At 32.2% G+C, this 15,902-nt stretch overlaps 1 protein-coding gene across 1 annotated transcript; it reads left to right on the top strand.

Annotated features, from left to right (window-relative positions):
- Window positions 1–13,745: 13,745 nt before the first annotated feature.
- Window positions 13,746–15,267, top strand: LOC140752504 (uncharacterized). The gene is made up of 2 exons (XM_073086837.1): window positions 13,746–13,796; window positions 14,888–15,267. Exons 1-2 carry the CDS (start codon window positions 13,782–13,784, stop codon window positions 15,179–15,181), a joined length of 309 nt encoding a protein of 102 aa, XP_072942938.1. The 5' UTR covers window positions 13,746–13,781; the 3' UTR covers window positions 15,182–15,267.
- Window positions 15,268–15,902: the final 635 nt, after the last annotated feature.

The raw sequence follows: 15,902 nt of genomic DNA, 5'->3' as shown, positions 1-15,902 counted from the left end.
AAATAGTTGATAATAAAAAATACGCAAAACTGATACATAATTAAACATTTTCCTTTTAAGTACCTATAAAATCGATAGGTCCGTTCCCTATTTTACACTATTCGTAAAAAACAATGGCGTCTAAGGTGAGTTTAAAAAAAGAAGACGTATAAATTATAATCAAATTACTTAACATAGAATTATTCCAAATTCCAAATTATTCCAATATTTTTTAAGAAATTTAAAATATGTAGTGTTCATAAAACCTATCACCAACAACTGTTCCACTACTGTAGCACTACCATGAGTTTACAAAAGTATTACTCGCTAGCGACTGCGTAAAATAAATGTATGAAAAATTGTACAGCGCCTCTGGTGATTACTCGTAGAACTAAAATCCGTAGTGGCGTAACTCGATACGTAAAAAACCTATCGAAATCAAATCGCTAGCGAATGTCATTATGATCTATTGCCATACAAATTCGGTCCCATAAGTCATTAATTTGACAGACGTTGTCAAGAAATACCGTAACGATAGTAGTTATGTTATTCACTAGCAAAATGACAATAGTTTTCTATTTACAATTTCTATAGTGGCGTTTCTATGCCAACTCATGGTAGTGCTACTGGGAACGAATCTCCTACCACTTCCGTTCTTGTAAACTTCATATACCTTTTAAAAAAAAATTAAAGAAATCTCAAGTGTGCAGGTATTCTCGCGTTATTCTCCTTAACCAAATATGGTTAAGAAGAATAACACGAGAATGTAAAGTTATTTACTTTTAAGTTATTGCTAGTGATAAGTGGGTATTATAATAATAATACCCAAATTGAAAATTATTTACTTTTAATATGCAAATAACTTTACATAACCATGGTGTGTCTGAATTTAAACCTCGAAGCCTGCAATGAAGAGCCCGAGTTGAAAACACTATAATCCGATTCATAATTAGGTGTCCAAAATGAACAAAGGTGTTGATCTATCAAGAAAATGTGTTTCAAATGGTAGTTTCTTATTTTTGACGATATTAAAGTAATACAACGATAATAAAATAATAATTTAAATAAATTAAGATTAATTCACATTTTCCAACGTTTATATTAACTCAATTTCGTTCCATACGGTAATAATAATAAAAGCAAGGTTTATGGTAGAAAATTAAAACGTGATAATGGTAACACAATCGGGATCCAAAACATTTTTTGTTCCGCCATTTTTAAGTTTCGTAGTTGTTATTTATTTTCGTGATCGTGGTCGAACTCGCATGGTTTCTCGTTTTCATAGTGTGTTTGTTAAATTGTGTGTAGTTATTATTTTTTTGTTTTTTTGTTGAGCTTGTTAAACTTTTTCTTTCTTGTTAATTTGTGAAGGTTTACAATACCTGTAATCGTATTTTGACACTGACATGTCTTTGTTTACATTTTGGAGACCTAATTATGAATCAGACCATAGGCTATTACAACAATGAATAAATAAACACGTTGCAAAACCTACCCTTGTGTGCGTTTATTTGCATTACATAATAAAATTATTTCTTTCTTTCTTTCATACTTTCTAATAATAAAATATTTATGTTCCAGTTAATAATTTCGACAATACTTTTCTGTTGCTTGGCCAGTGTGAGCTGCACCGGCGGCTGGCCATTCTGGGAATGGATGCAAGGGAACTCAACACTGCTTAATCCTGAATATCCTTTATTTGATCTTAATGCTACTATTACATTTTAACGACTTTAAATACAACATGTAATTTATGTGAATATATACATATAATAGTCTTTTATTAATAAACTATACCTTTATTTTTAATTTAGTATTTAAGTTACCTTTAAAGATTTTTAAAACAAGCTTTATAGTTACGTCATTTGTTTACCCTAGTCTTTTCATCAAAACCGTTCATTTCATACCCATACGATGGCAATACATAAAAAAAAATTTGTCTGCAATTGTGGAGCGTCCGCCATCTTGGATTTGAATGACGTCACTAAACTAATGACGTGTTAAATAACAACCAAAAGTTTATGCAAATGTGTATCTACTATAATACAACCACTCAGACACGTAAGTATAAATTTTATTTTGTTTATTTATTTCGTTATTGTACGTATCACCACAAAGTTATGGTACAATAGGGCAAACTTAATGCCTGATGGCATTCTCTACCAGTCAACCCTAGGTGTAAGTAGAAAATTATATATTTATATGAAACTGTAAAAATATGAAAAGGTGAGTGTAAAAATATGAAAATCTGAAGGTGGTAGAACCTTTTGTGGTTCGACTCCGGCGGCTTACTTCTGCCTAACCACCGCCACGCTTATTTCTGCCTAATAACAGCAGTGTCAAGTGCTGCTGTGTTCGGTTTTGAAGGGTAAGGTAAGGGAAACATACTTTTCCGAGGCGTTCCAGCCTAGTCCTCAAGGATAACGGCGCATCTGTGGCCAACCTCAGGTAGGAATATCTGATCCTATCTGGTGTTGATTACAGATGTCCATGGGCGGCAGTAGCCACTTACCATCAGGTGGACGGCATGCTTGTCTGCTACTCCTATATTATAAAAAAATGAAAATATGTTTATGTCAAACAAGTTTGTCCAGTATCCTTATAATAAACCATACATCTGAGCGCACTAGACGTTGATTTCAGCCCATCAAAGCCACACATAGGTATAACCATAGATTAGTAAAGATACTTCGCTGCCTTGAAATTGAATGAAGCCACAAACGGCTTATTATAGTAAGTTCTTTTTTTGAATTCTTGACAAATAAAAACATTTTTAGAGAAAATTTACGAATAAATAAATAATACTGCGTAATTTACATAATAAATAAATAATTATTTCAAATATTTTAGGGACATTTTAGCACGGAGACGTGGCAGAACTTTTTTACGCAACTATTTCAATTCTCAAAACTTGGTACATTTTCTTGTTAGGAGTGTTGTTTTTCAACATTCTAATTCTAATTTTGTTAAGTGTTATCGAAATGAGTACCAACTTTCTACATACATTATGCATGTTATTTTATCATATTAACAGTAATTGTATAAATACATTTAATGTTTTGTTTCTTCACATTCAAACCATGGCAACTAAGGTAAGGTAACTGAGGTAAAAATTATATAAATTACTACAAATAATTAAAATATTAACTTTACTTATTTACATACTGAATCTATATCATTATCACAGTAGGTTTTTTTTTTATAATACAAGGCTAGCAGACGAGCATGCAGTCCACCTGATGGTAAGTGGCAATTGCCGCCCACGGACATCTGTAATCAACCCCTGATAGGATTAGATATTCCTACCTCAGGTCGGCAACAGATGCGCCGCTACCCCTGAGGACTAAGCTGGAACGCCTCGGAAAAGTCTGTCTCCCTTACCACACCCTTCAAACCGGAACACAGCAGCGCCTAACACTGCTGTTATTAGGTGGAAATAGGTGTGGCGGTGGTGCCGCCGGAGTCGAACCACAAAGGGTTCTACCACCTTCAAATAAATAACATAATTAATGATCGCGAAAAGTTTTCTTACCGTTGATTTCAGTTTAAATAGACGTGTGTGTTCATCGATGTTTTTAAAAAAAACTCAACTCCACATCTCTAACTAACTGTGCTTCTGATATCGATATAAGAAAACAGTTTTACGAATATCAGCTTCATAACTGTTTTCGAAAAAACTGAAATCGACGATATTTGCTACTTAATGTTAATGCCTATATTTAAACCAATGTTTTGATATTTTCAAGGTTATCGCGCTCATCATAATATCATGCCTGATCAGCACGACCACAGGATGGTATCAAATATTAAACTGGTATAAGATCGACGACGACGGTACAAAGACGTCAAATAATGTTGTCAACGCCGTGTCTTCCAGTGATGATTCTGCTGTCAACAATATTGGTCAGATAGTCATTAATGATGACGATTTTAATATTTATTAAATAACAATCAGTGTCTAATCTGCAATGTAATATGTTCTAGGTCAAACACAATATAACCTTAATTTTATGCAAGGTGGATGGTTATTTTATTATGTCTTTAAAAACATATAGTTTCTTAATTTATTATTTTATTCCACGTTAGTGATACTTTCACTCTTAAACTGTCAGCCATATCTGATGATAAACTTATAATCTTTGTGTTTATTTATTTGCTTCTTTTATTTCCTATTTGCTATACATTATTATACAAATTAATCAATAATATATAACATATATTGGAAGTGTATTAGAAGGGTATTGGAAGTGACCGCTGTATTTACCCAGGTACGCCGAGCTTGTGTGCCCAAAAATGTATAAAAAAGTTCAGTAGGTAGGTATATGTTCAAGGCATAAAAATATATAAGATGTATTGTAAGACATGTTGAAAAGTTAAGAAGGCACTGTTATTGGAGTTTACTCCTTAAGAAACGATTTGAGTTATAAGGCCCGGTACGGAAATTTTATGAGGAGTAAAATCAAGTGTAACACGAAAAGTTGAGGCGTAACGGAAACCAAAATATGAATCAAGAGTGCTTTTATTAATTTAAAATACAGTTAGTTCAAATCCCATATGAAAGTAATTATTACAATAAAAATAATTAGCAATATATAAAACATTAAAACGTCATTAACTAATTTATTTACATTTTTGCATAAATTAAGTTATAGGTTTGATCATTTATAAACACTGTGAAAAATATGAACATTGGCGCCATAATATGATTAACAATCTTTTATGAACGTTTTTAAAGAAGAGTAACATATAAAATCAGTAAGCAATTGAATAAGATATAATATTAGCAAAATAAGTTTTTAACATAAAGAGGCTTTTGTAAGTTACTGATATATTAATTTAACTTATAAAAATGGATGCATTATTGATCAGCACCATCTATCAACGATAAACGGGCAAAATCAAAACAGTATTATTTAATATTTATTACAGAATTATTGCTAATGAATTATGTTCAAAATAAGTTATATAAAATTAGCAATACGTTTTAAATGAATTCTAGAATTATAAAACATTCAGAAACAATGCAAATTACATATAATAACATGTTTATTGAGTCTCATATAAATTTCATCCGTAAATTGCAACAAGGATATTTTATAGATGGCAAAGAAATTATAATTATTAAGTTTTAAGTTATAAAACGTTTAACATTGTTTTAAATATAAATAATTATATTATATTAAGATTTACTTTAATATAAACAATTATATTAAGTTACCATTATAATATTTGGAACCAAAATACATAGATTGATAAACTTGCAAACTTACAATTTATAAAACTTGCCACTAGATGGCCCTATTTTATATTATTTTGTAACATACTTTATGTAATACGCATTATTGAAGTAATATAAATAATCCGAATAATTACAGATATATGTTTGTTTCTCTTATCATTTTAGCAGATGCGTTCATTTACCTACCCTTTTTTCTATTCGATATATATCATAATTATCATTCGTAAGGAGTAAACTCCAATCGTGCGTCGTAGCTGACACACACACACTTTTTTTTTATACGCACTAGTCACAACAAAAGTCATTAAGCCTTTTCAGCGAGACCTCCAATTAAATCAATACAAATTGCATTGTTATGACTATATTCTGTAACGCAACACAAAATAGGCTAGTTGAGAATTTTTCAAAAAGTAGTTCATATTTTTGCTTGCAGTCTGTTATACCCAAAATATAAATATTTAAACAAAAAACAAACGTTACATTGGTTTATTTTACATTTTTATGCAACTATTTAAATTTTCCGCCAAAACGGCCCGAATTGTCATGGCGTCTAGTATGACATCACCTCTTCCGAAAATTCGGATACACAACTGAGAATTTGAATGTAAAGTTAAATCGATACGATACGAACGCCGCTTAAAATGACTTCAAAGTTTTACAAAAGCTGTGATTTAAAAACAGGGCAATCTGCGCAATAAAAATACCAAGTGAATTATTTATTTACGTGACACATAATCTTTGTAAGGTAAAATCATAATAATTAGGGAAATACTTGTAGATCTAAACGTGTCCACGGATCATGGCCAGTGTTGGCAACCGTACGATAATTATCGTACATGTACGATAATTTGATACCACCGTACGATGTACGATTGCGAGTCATTATCGTACGCAAATGTACGATAATTGGCTACTTGACACTTTTTGGGAAACTGTTTTAATGAATTCATATACGTATTATATATGCCTTTCATTGATCATTTTTTCGAAAAAAGGGCTATTTATTAATAAAAAATATATTTTTATTACGGTAAACGGAACGTTACGCCAAAACAGGCGGTCAAGTGTCATTTCGTAGCGTGACGTCAACACATTGAAAATATAGAAATAAACTTCGATACATAAATACATATTCTGTCACTGTAAGTATGCATAAATAAATTTAATAATTGTTTGATTAACTTTGAAGCCATTTAATTTTCGTAACATTTTTGAATCGCACAAATTTTCGCGCCATCCCTCACGCGTGCATCGCGCCCGGGTGCGCGGTGCACCCATGTGAAAATCATAAAACTCGTAAAATGACGTGTCGGACCGGTCGGGCGGTCGAGTGCAATATAAATTTATGATAAATATCTATTTTCATTAATAACTAACGCGTTCTTATGAAATGTACGATAATTTTTCGGCAGATACGATAATTTTACGCCCCTGGTACGATCAGCGCCATCTCCCAGGTTGCCAACACTGATCATGGCCAGTCAGTAAGGCCACGCTTTTTTAAACAAGGATTTAAATAGCCATCAATCTGGTACCGTTTATTTTAACACTAATTAATTTAACATTACATTATATTAATTACAGTTGCCAAATGACGAACTATTTTGAGTATTATATGATTATGCGTCACAAATCATCATCATGGGATAGGTATGCTTACATTATAAATTTTCGGGCAAATCATTGCTAATTGTTTAAATAAATCCTTCTTCCATTTTAAATAATTATAGGAATCTTGTCAATACGTCACAAACTCTCAAAACATTAAAATATTCGGCGGTAATATTGAATTACAATAGCAACAACAACATGGTTACGAGGAGGTGACGTCACGCGTTCTGATTAGTGTTCGATGACACTTATCAATGTCTTTATTTTCATGTATTTATTTTGTTGAAATAATTAATAATCGTAGTATATTATAATAATTAATCTTGATTTCCGTAATAGTTAACGTTCATCAATTACGTATAACATATTTTTTTAATATTTTGATTAGTGGCAACTAGTCTATTTCATATATAATTCTCTTTAATCTATGTCAATACTTTTACATTGTTTCTATTGCATTATTGTATTTGTATGGATATTTAATAAAGATAATTATCACGTGACCATATGTTGCATTAAGATCTTAAAAACCAAGTAAACATGTGGCTCTCATAGTGATGGGATTCCAAACTCAAAGTACCAAGATTTATTCCACTAGGCTACCACTATCCTTTTTTTTTTTGTTTACGAGGGGGGAAACCTTCAAAAGATACCCAGTGTCGTGGGAGCGACGTAGGGTTATGTGGGATTCTTACCGCACTAAAACCCCCCCGGTGGCCGTCCTCGGCGCTGCGTAGAGGGCTCCGGGATCTCCAAAAGAACGCAACCGGAGCCCTCTTAGCGCGTTGCCCCGTCGGGCTCCGCCCAGGTGAGCTTGGCGCTCGCCACACCGTCTGGTGCGTACGACGGTATGCGACCACATATACCGCCGTCCTTCCCGGGGCCGCTGGCTGGGCGGTTCGAGCTCCCACTCTTGCCACCCGCAACCCCGGAAGCCCCCTTTTAGTCGCCTCTTACGACAGGCAGGGGATACCGTAGCCCTATTCTGGTCCCGAAACTACAGGGACAAGGCTACCACTATCCTACATTTTAATTATTAATTGAACTGCAGATAAAAATGCAGTTAAGTTTTTTAACAAGTATACGGTTCTAATCAAAAGTATTCATACATACCATTAAGATTACATACACCAGTTTAATGATAAAAATTCTAAACTTACATATAGTAAAATATTAATGGTCGATGTATTCGTAATTTTTTTTTCAAAAGTTCTATATAAAATAGCGGGATTACTCTTACCTTATCTAGATTTAATACTTGGTAAGAAATAACTAATTAAATTTCTAATAAAACCTTTCAATTCAAATTACTGAACAGATTATGTCGAAATTTTACTTTATGACAGGGATTTTTAAAAACATAGTATGTATATATATACAAATAAATAAAGAATTGAAGAACAATAAAGTTTGCGAAGTAGTTTATCAAAATTATTTTTAATCGATCCCTATTAATTTTATGTGAAGTATTTGAAACAATGCGAGAACCACCATAAGCACAAGCTAGTAGTCGATTGTTATAAAACGGGACGAATAACATTAAATTGGCTCTTATTTATTTCAATAAAAGACCGAGATGAATAAGGTAAGATCAATATTATTAAAAAATAACATAATTCATATCTAACTGTTAGTAGTTACCAATTAACATAACTGAGAACATCGCGAGGAAACCTTTATTTTTTTCTTTTTCTTAACGAGGGGGAAACCTACAAAAGGTACCCGACGACGTGGGAGCGATTTCGGGTTATGTGGGATTTTTACCGCATTAAATCCCTCTCGGTGGCCGTCCTCAAGCTTGTTGGAGAACTCAAGGATCTCCGACAGAACGAATCCGAGACCTCCAAGCGATTGCCCGATAGGGCTCTGCCCTGGGGGAGCAGTTTTCGCTCCTCCCACACCGCCTGGTGTTCACGAAGGTATACGACCACATATACCGCCGTCGTTCCCGAAGTCACTTACTGGACGGTTCGAGCTCCCACTCTTGCCACCCGCAACCCCGGACGCCTTTTAGTCGCCTCTTCCGACAGACAGGGGATACCATAGCCCTATTCTAGTCCCGGAACTACGGGGACAATTGCGAGGAAACCTGCATACATGAAAGATCTTTAAAAAGTTCTTAAAGATATATGAAGTCTACCAATACGCACATGGCTGGTGGACCATGGCCTAAACCTCTCGCTCTGAGAGGAGACCCGTGTCCAGTAGTGGGGCAGACAGTTACAGTAGTATAAACTTAGAGAAGACCAAGCGCAGCAATGGGACAATAATGGATTTACGACATTGAAGGTGGTAGAACCCTTTGTGGTTCGACTCCGGCGCCACCACCGCCACACCTATTTCTGCTTAATAACAGCAGTGTTAGGCGCTGCTAGGTGTTTCGTGTTAGGTGTTCCGGTTTGAAGGGTGTGGTACGGGAGACAGTCATTTCCGAGGAGTTCCAGCTTAGTCCTCAGGGGTAGCGGCGCGTCTAGGGCCGACCTCAGGTAGGAATATCTAATCCTATCTGGGGTTGACTACAGATGTCCATGGGCGGCAGTAGCCAGTTACCATCAGGTGGACTGCATGCTCGTCTGCTACTCCTATATTATAAAAAGAAAAAAAAACAAATCCATACCCTTGTTTTCAGATGAAGTTCATCGGATTTTTCCTGCTACTTTGTTTGATTTACTGCTCAAGCCAGCGTATCAATCTCACAGATACATTGTATAAAACAGTTAAAGACATTGAAGATCTTCTTCACGACGGATCCGGTGTCGTATCTGAAACCAATGACACTCTCGCGAATATTATCAACCGTACAGAAGGTTATGTGCCAGAGGTTGATATATAAATTTAAAATGGTAAATAAATTAATGGATCGAACTGGATTTATCTAGATTAACTTTATGTTGTCATTTCTGATCTAGACGGAATAATTACTTATGTGCAAATAAAAAATGGCCCTGTAAATCATTGTAATTGTATCAACGTTCAAATCAACGTTGGATGGACTATATAATAATGTATCATACATGTATAGGAATTATTGTCAACTTATAATATATATTTCAACTAAATTTGGCGTAGACTGTAGAGTATTAGAAAGTCTTATAAATCAGATTTTATCTATACTTATATTATAAAGAGGCAAACTTTGTTTGTTTGTTTGATTATAATGAATAGGCTCAAAAACTACTAGGCCGATTTTAAAAAATCTTTCACCATTCGAAAGCTACATTATCAACGAGTAAAATAGGCTATATTTTATATGAAATATGTTTGATAAATAGATTTTGAGGCGGTACAAAGTTTGCCGGGTCAGCTAGTGTTATATAAACACATACAGGTCGCTCGCAAACTTAGATAAAAGCAGATTTAATAATAATTGTTAAAATTCCCTGTGATGCAAGAAGTAATTATTTAGCTTAAAGTTTTTATCATTATCTTTTATAGTGGTTAAATTATTAAAATTGTTGGTTACATGTAATTGTTTCACAAATCTTCCAAATAAACTAATTTATTATATCAAAACAGTGTATTATTTTATATTTTGATATAATAAAACTGTTAAGCTTCATGTATTTAAAAATAATTATGCAAAAATTATTTTTATTACATTCAGTTATCCTTATTACGTATAATCTGGTATACATTGGTTTTTTCAAAATCATTGAAATAAATAAAAAAAACATAACTCATTTTCTCACACAAGGCCATAGATAAAAAAACACTTTAGTCGATGGTAATTCTCGACTGCACTGATAATCCTAATTGCAGTTTTACTACAAATAGGTTATTTAAAGTGTCTCAGAAGTAAATCTTTACCAGTCGTTTGAAATATTGCAAACTTAAAAGCAATCTTGACACAAAATGTATTCCGTATTACTTTTACTCCTATATTTCACAAGTGTTCACGGCGAGCATTTTGAAGAGAATAATGAAGGTGACAATAAATTGAACCATGAAACGGACGATCACTGGACTCCGGTGCTAGGGCCTTATGGAGGCCGTATTAAGCAAATAAAACCTAAGGACACTAAGGACGATGAAAAGGTCTACATCCAAGCAAGTGGAGGTTCAAAACCATACTTTCCATATCCATATATATCGGGACTCTACACGTTCCCATACTATGGTTATGTCGACGTACCTTCGGTATACACGTATCCAGATATCAGTTTGTTCTTTAAAAACGACAACAAAGATAAGGCTCCTCATCCGCATACAGCATATTAATACAAAGAGGCTACATCAAATCTAAACAGGTATTGCAGAATAGAAACTAATTAAAATTACTATGATAACATTTACCGATTGCAATATCAATTTTTTAAATACTTTTTATAAATTTGTAATGAAATATCGCTTAATGATATCACAATATTAGCGGATTAGCGGAATAAGAACTTCAATCCCTTATAATATCTGTGATTTTACCTACCTATTATATAATAATAAATTTCCCTGATTTTGATGTTGTGATTTTCATTAAAACTATGTCCTCCTATGTCGTATTATATCTCAACGAGCTCAAATCTAATATACTCGTACGTTAATATACTATTTAAAATTAATTTTGAAACGTATGGTTCTTTTTTTTGTTCCTAAATGATGTGAGCAAATGACACGACAGCTCTACATTGCTATTCGATTTTTAAAATAATATTGTGATACTGCACAAGCAGGAGCAGAAAAGTATTACAAAAATATTGCTTAAACAAAATATACTAGAATCGAATATCGAAATCGAATCAATGACACTAGAATCTACACTCGAATATATAATAATTAAAGATCTTACTGGATTTTGTTTTATGAATGCAACTCTACTTCAATTTCTTTTGCTATAGTTATCAACCAGGCGCCAAAAAATAAGATGTAATATTTTTTCTTTTCTTTTATTTTAAGTTTTAATTTTTATTCTTCAATAAAAAATAAAAGTGTTATAACAATGGTTATATTATTTTTATTCTAATTTATTAATTTTATTTTAAACTTACATAAAACACAAAAAATCTTTTAAAATAAAGTGTATAAATCTTTCCTCGAATGGTCATCCTGGCCTAATACAAATTATTAAGAAAATAAAAAAAAATTAAAAGAAAAAGTGAATTCTGGCGGGAATAACGAGTGAGTATAGCGGGAATAGTGTGGGAGTTTTATCAAGATTCTGAGCATAGATTACTAATCTATGGTTCTGAGACTTGGCATGCTGAATTTAAAAATGTGAAATCTCCGTGTTCGATAATATGTGATTTTTACTTTTAACGTTTATTTTTCAGAACATGATATATAATAATATTTTATTATTCATTGATGATTAATATTGAAGGTGTAAAGTGATTTTGGCGGGAAACTAAGTGTCAAACTATCAATGTCGAACGGCACATACATGTTATTGACAATGCGGTTAGAGCAAGTTATAGCACTTAAATAATTTTCAAGGATATCCGAATTGCTATTTTTTTATTTAAAGGACTGAACGTAATATTTTATAAACAAAGAGATAACTTTATACTTTCCATTCCGATTTACATTAATATTTTAAGGAAATAAAATCATATGTAAATATTTATAAAATAATATATTATAAAAATATGATTTTTTGACAGGTGGTAGAACCCCTTGTGGTTCGACTCCGGCAGCACCACCGCCACACTTATTTCTACCTCATAACAGCATTGTTAAGCGCTGATGTGTTCTGGTTTGAAGGGTAAGGGAAACATACTTTTCCGAGGCGTTCCAGCTCCTCAGGGTTAACGGCGCATCTGTGGCCGACCTCAGGAATGAATATCTAATCCTATCTGGGGTCGATTACAGATATCCATGGGCGGCCACTTACGATCAGGTGGATTGCATATTATATACTCGAATATAAAAAAAGGTCAAGGTAGGAAGTTTTTTTTAGATTTTGATGCGGTCTTCTTTTTTCCCCACTTTAACCCCACCAGGTTAAAACTAATATAATATGTATATAAAATGGCTTAGTGATTTAAACTTCTTCGATTAAGCCAAAATCTAGAAATAAAAATTAAATCTAAAGAGCTTTCTTAGATATAAAAAATACCTACCTAAGTAAATAGATTTACAAATATTCAAAAACATTTTTATATTAACATAAAATATAAATAGAAGATCAGTAATACAATCTAATTGAAATAGGGAAATTCCCTCTTTGTTGGAAATATGTAAAAAATATTCTTACATCATAGTAAGTAAATATTGTCAAACTTTATGACTTAAATTTCTACAGAATTCATAAGTCAAATTAACAACACATTATGTTGTGTGAAAAAACGATTCTCAAATTATATTATATTTTCTTATAAACTGAATCACATAATTAAATAAATTCAAAGTTTAAATTAAAAATGACTAAAAAAATGACATTTTAACCGAATTAAAAAAAAGAAGGAGGTTCTCAACTCGTCAATAGTTTTACTACTTCGAATGAGGTCGCAGACGCCGTCTACTTTATAAACCGGTGATAAAGTCCTTAGCGCAATAGAAAAGCTGATAAAAGAAGAACACAATATAGTTCTTATATTCTAATACTCTAGGTAAAATTGTTGGAAAAAATTAAAAAGAAAGATGTACAAATTTGTTACAATATAAAAGATGTTGTGTGATAATATAAAGAATGAAACAATAAACATGGTTAAAGTAGATGTCTTTAGAGAAATCGTTTTTAAACTCATTTTGACAATTTTGAAAAAAGAAACAAAATAAAAGATATATGTAAATCGGAAATGTATGATTTGAATTCTTCATGCCAATATTTAAAAATTATCTTAACTTAAAATCACTCTATATTATACGGATATGTATAAACTTTGAGCATCCCATTTGTGGTAGTTTACTTATTAGCAGATTCGGAAAAACACGATATGTCAACCAATTGTACTATATAAGACCGGGCTAATATATGTCAAGTATTAGATAAGATATCGGAATACCAATTGAACTGAACATGGCTTCATTTAAGGTAATATTTTTTTTTATGTGGAAATAATTTATTGCCCAAAATAACACAATCCTTCTTATATAACTATTAAAAAATTGAGAAAACAAGGCAAGAAATTTCGGAATTCAATGTGTATGCGTGTGTGTGTGTGTTATCAATAATGACTAAAATATTTATTTAAATTTAAATATTTACTGTAGACAGGCTTCAATTGTAATATTTCATTATATATTGTTAACAACAACAAATGTGACAAGTGTAATATTTCATTATATATTGTTAGAAATATATTCAAATTATTTAATTATAGTAATATTTAAATTAATTATTTTGTGTTCTTCGTGATGTCTTATTTTTAATATAATAAGTTCCCATTTATATAGTCACTGGCTGGTACGATTATATGATTTGCATAAAAAAAGAATAACCTCTCTTCCTTTAGGCAGTCGGTTAAAAAGAACGCTTTTGACGTTGGAGTTGTATTTTGCGCGGGAATTAAAAGTTGTAAATTGGTACAAGAAATAATTTTATTTTTTAATACATATATGTTATTCAAGATTATACTTTATATTACAAATGTCCTATCTCAAGTTTAACTTTAGTATATAACATTTTTTCTTGCTGTTTTAAATATTTTAAATTGAAACCTACATTAATACATGATAACGTCGTGTTCATTAATTAATTGAACAGTGTATTAGGTACAGAAATCTATAATATAGAAACGTGTAAAAACTAAAAACCAGTTTATGAGTTTATTACCGACAGATATCTTATTAAATTCTTTAACTTTATTGGATAAAATGATTTAGGTGTACCTATATCCAGGAATATTTGGGCATGTACCTCCTCTACCAATATCTTAACAAGCTATACAGATTTTTAAAATGTTTCATAATGATAATAAGATAAATGAATTTAGGTGTACTAGAAATAATTAGATTCTCCATCATTAGATCTCTAAGATTGAATTTGACTATACAATTAAAAGTACACGTTTAGCAGTTCATATAAAGCGGATTGCAGTCATTTACTAAGTACTTTATCCTTAATCAATAATGCCTTCATTTTTAACATACAGCAGATTCACTAAAATATTTGTATATTTGCAGATTATACTAGTTTTGGCTGTCATGATGGCTTTAATTGCCATTACCTTCGCACAAGGAAGAGGCGGCTTCGGAGGAGGTTTTGGAGGTGGCCAAGGCAGTTTTGGCCAGGGCGGATTCGGTCAAGGAGGTTTTGGTCAGGGAGGTTTCGGCCAGGGAGGTTTTGGCGGCCAGGGAGGTTTTGGTAGAGGCCAAAGAGGTTTTGGTGGCGGCCCAGGAGGTTTCGGTGGCGGACAAGGAGGTTTTGGAGGTGGACAGGGAGGCTTCGGCAGACCTGGAGGATTCGGCAAACGTTAAACCATGTAATCTTAATTGTGTGAGAAAATTATTCTACTGGCATACAATGGATGGACTGATACTGGATTAAACTTATTTTTTTACCAAATAATAATAAATTTGTTTTATTTAGTACCACAACTCTTTTCAAAGTAAATAACCTCATGATAACCTAGCTAGGTATCAGAAAGTGTCTAGCATATTACTTTTTTAACATTGTCATGTATTTTTAATTATCACACTGACTAATGACCGATTATTGAATTAAGCAGCTATGTAGATATATTTTTATTAGCACGAAGTATAAGTGTTAGATACCATTGCGCTATAAAACGGAACTATATGTTTTTGTTAAATAATCTTCAAAAATGTCTTTAAAGGTGAGTCGTACAATACTTACACGTGTAAAAATGTGAAGATTGAAAGTGAATTATGGTCATTAACTTATCTTTGGTTATTTTTAAAGTGTAAAAGATAAAGCTGTGATTAAAATCGAATAATTAATGTGTTTAATAGTGCGTCGTTTTAAAGCCTCCCAGTAGAGTGTGTAGTGTATTTCAAAATGTAGTGTGATATAATAGTAGGCGACATAATAATATAAAATGACTAAACATGCCTAATTGATTTGTAAATTTTATTAATCTGGCATTACCACATTGTCAAATTAGTCTGTTGTATTTTTTTATTTATTTTAAATACAAAAAAGTAATGACGCAATTTGAACAGAATAAATAGTAGCAAT

This window comes from Epargyreus clarus, unplaced genomic scaffold, assembly GCF_041222505.1.
Source record: "Epargyreus clarus isolate Ecla_fem2 unplaced genomic scaffold, WU_Ecla_fem_2.2 ptg000024l, whole genome shotgun sequence".
NCBI lineage: Eukaryota > Metazoa > Arthropoda > Insecta > Lepidoptera > Hesperiidae > Epargyreus > Epargyreus clarus.
This window is presented reverse-complemented; position numbering and strand designations above follow the sequence as displayed.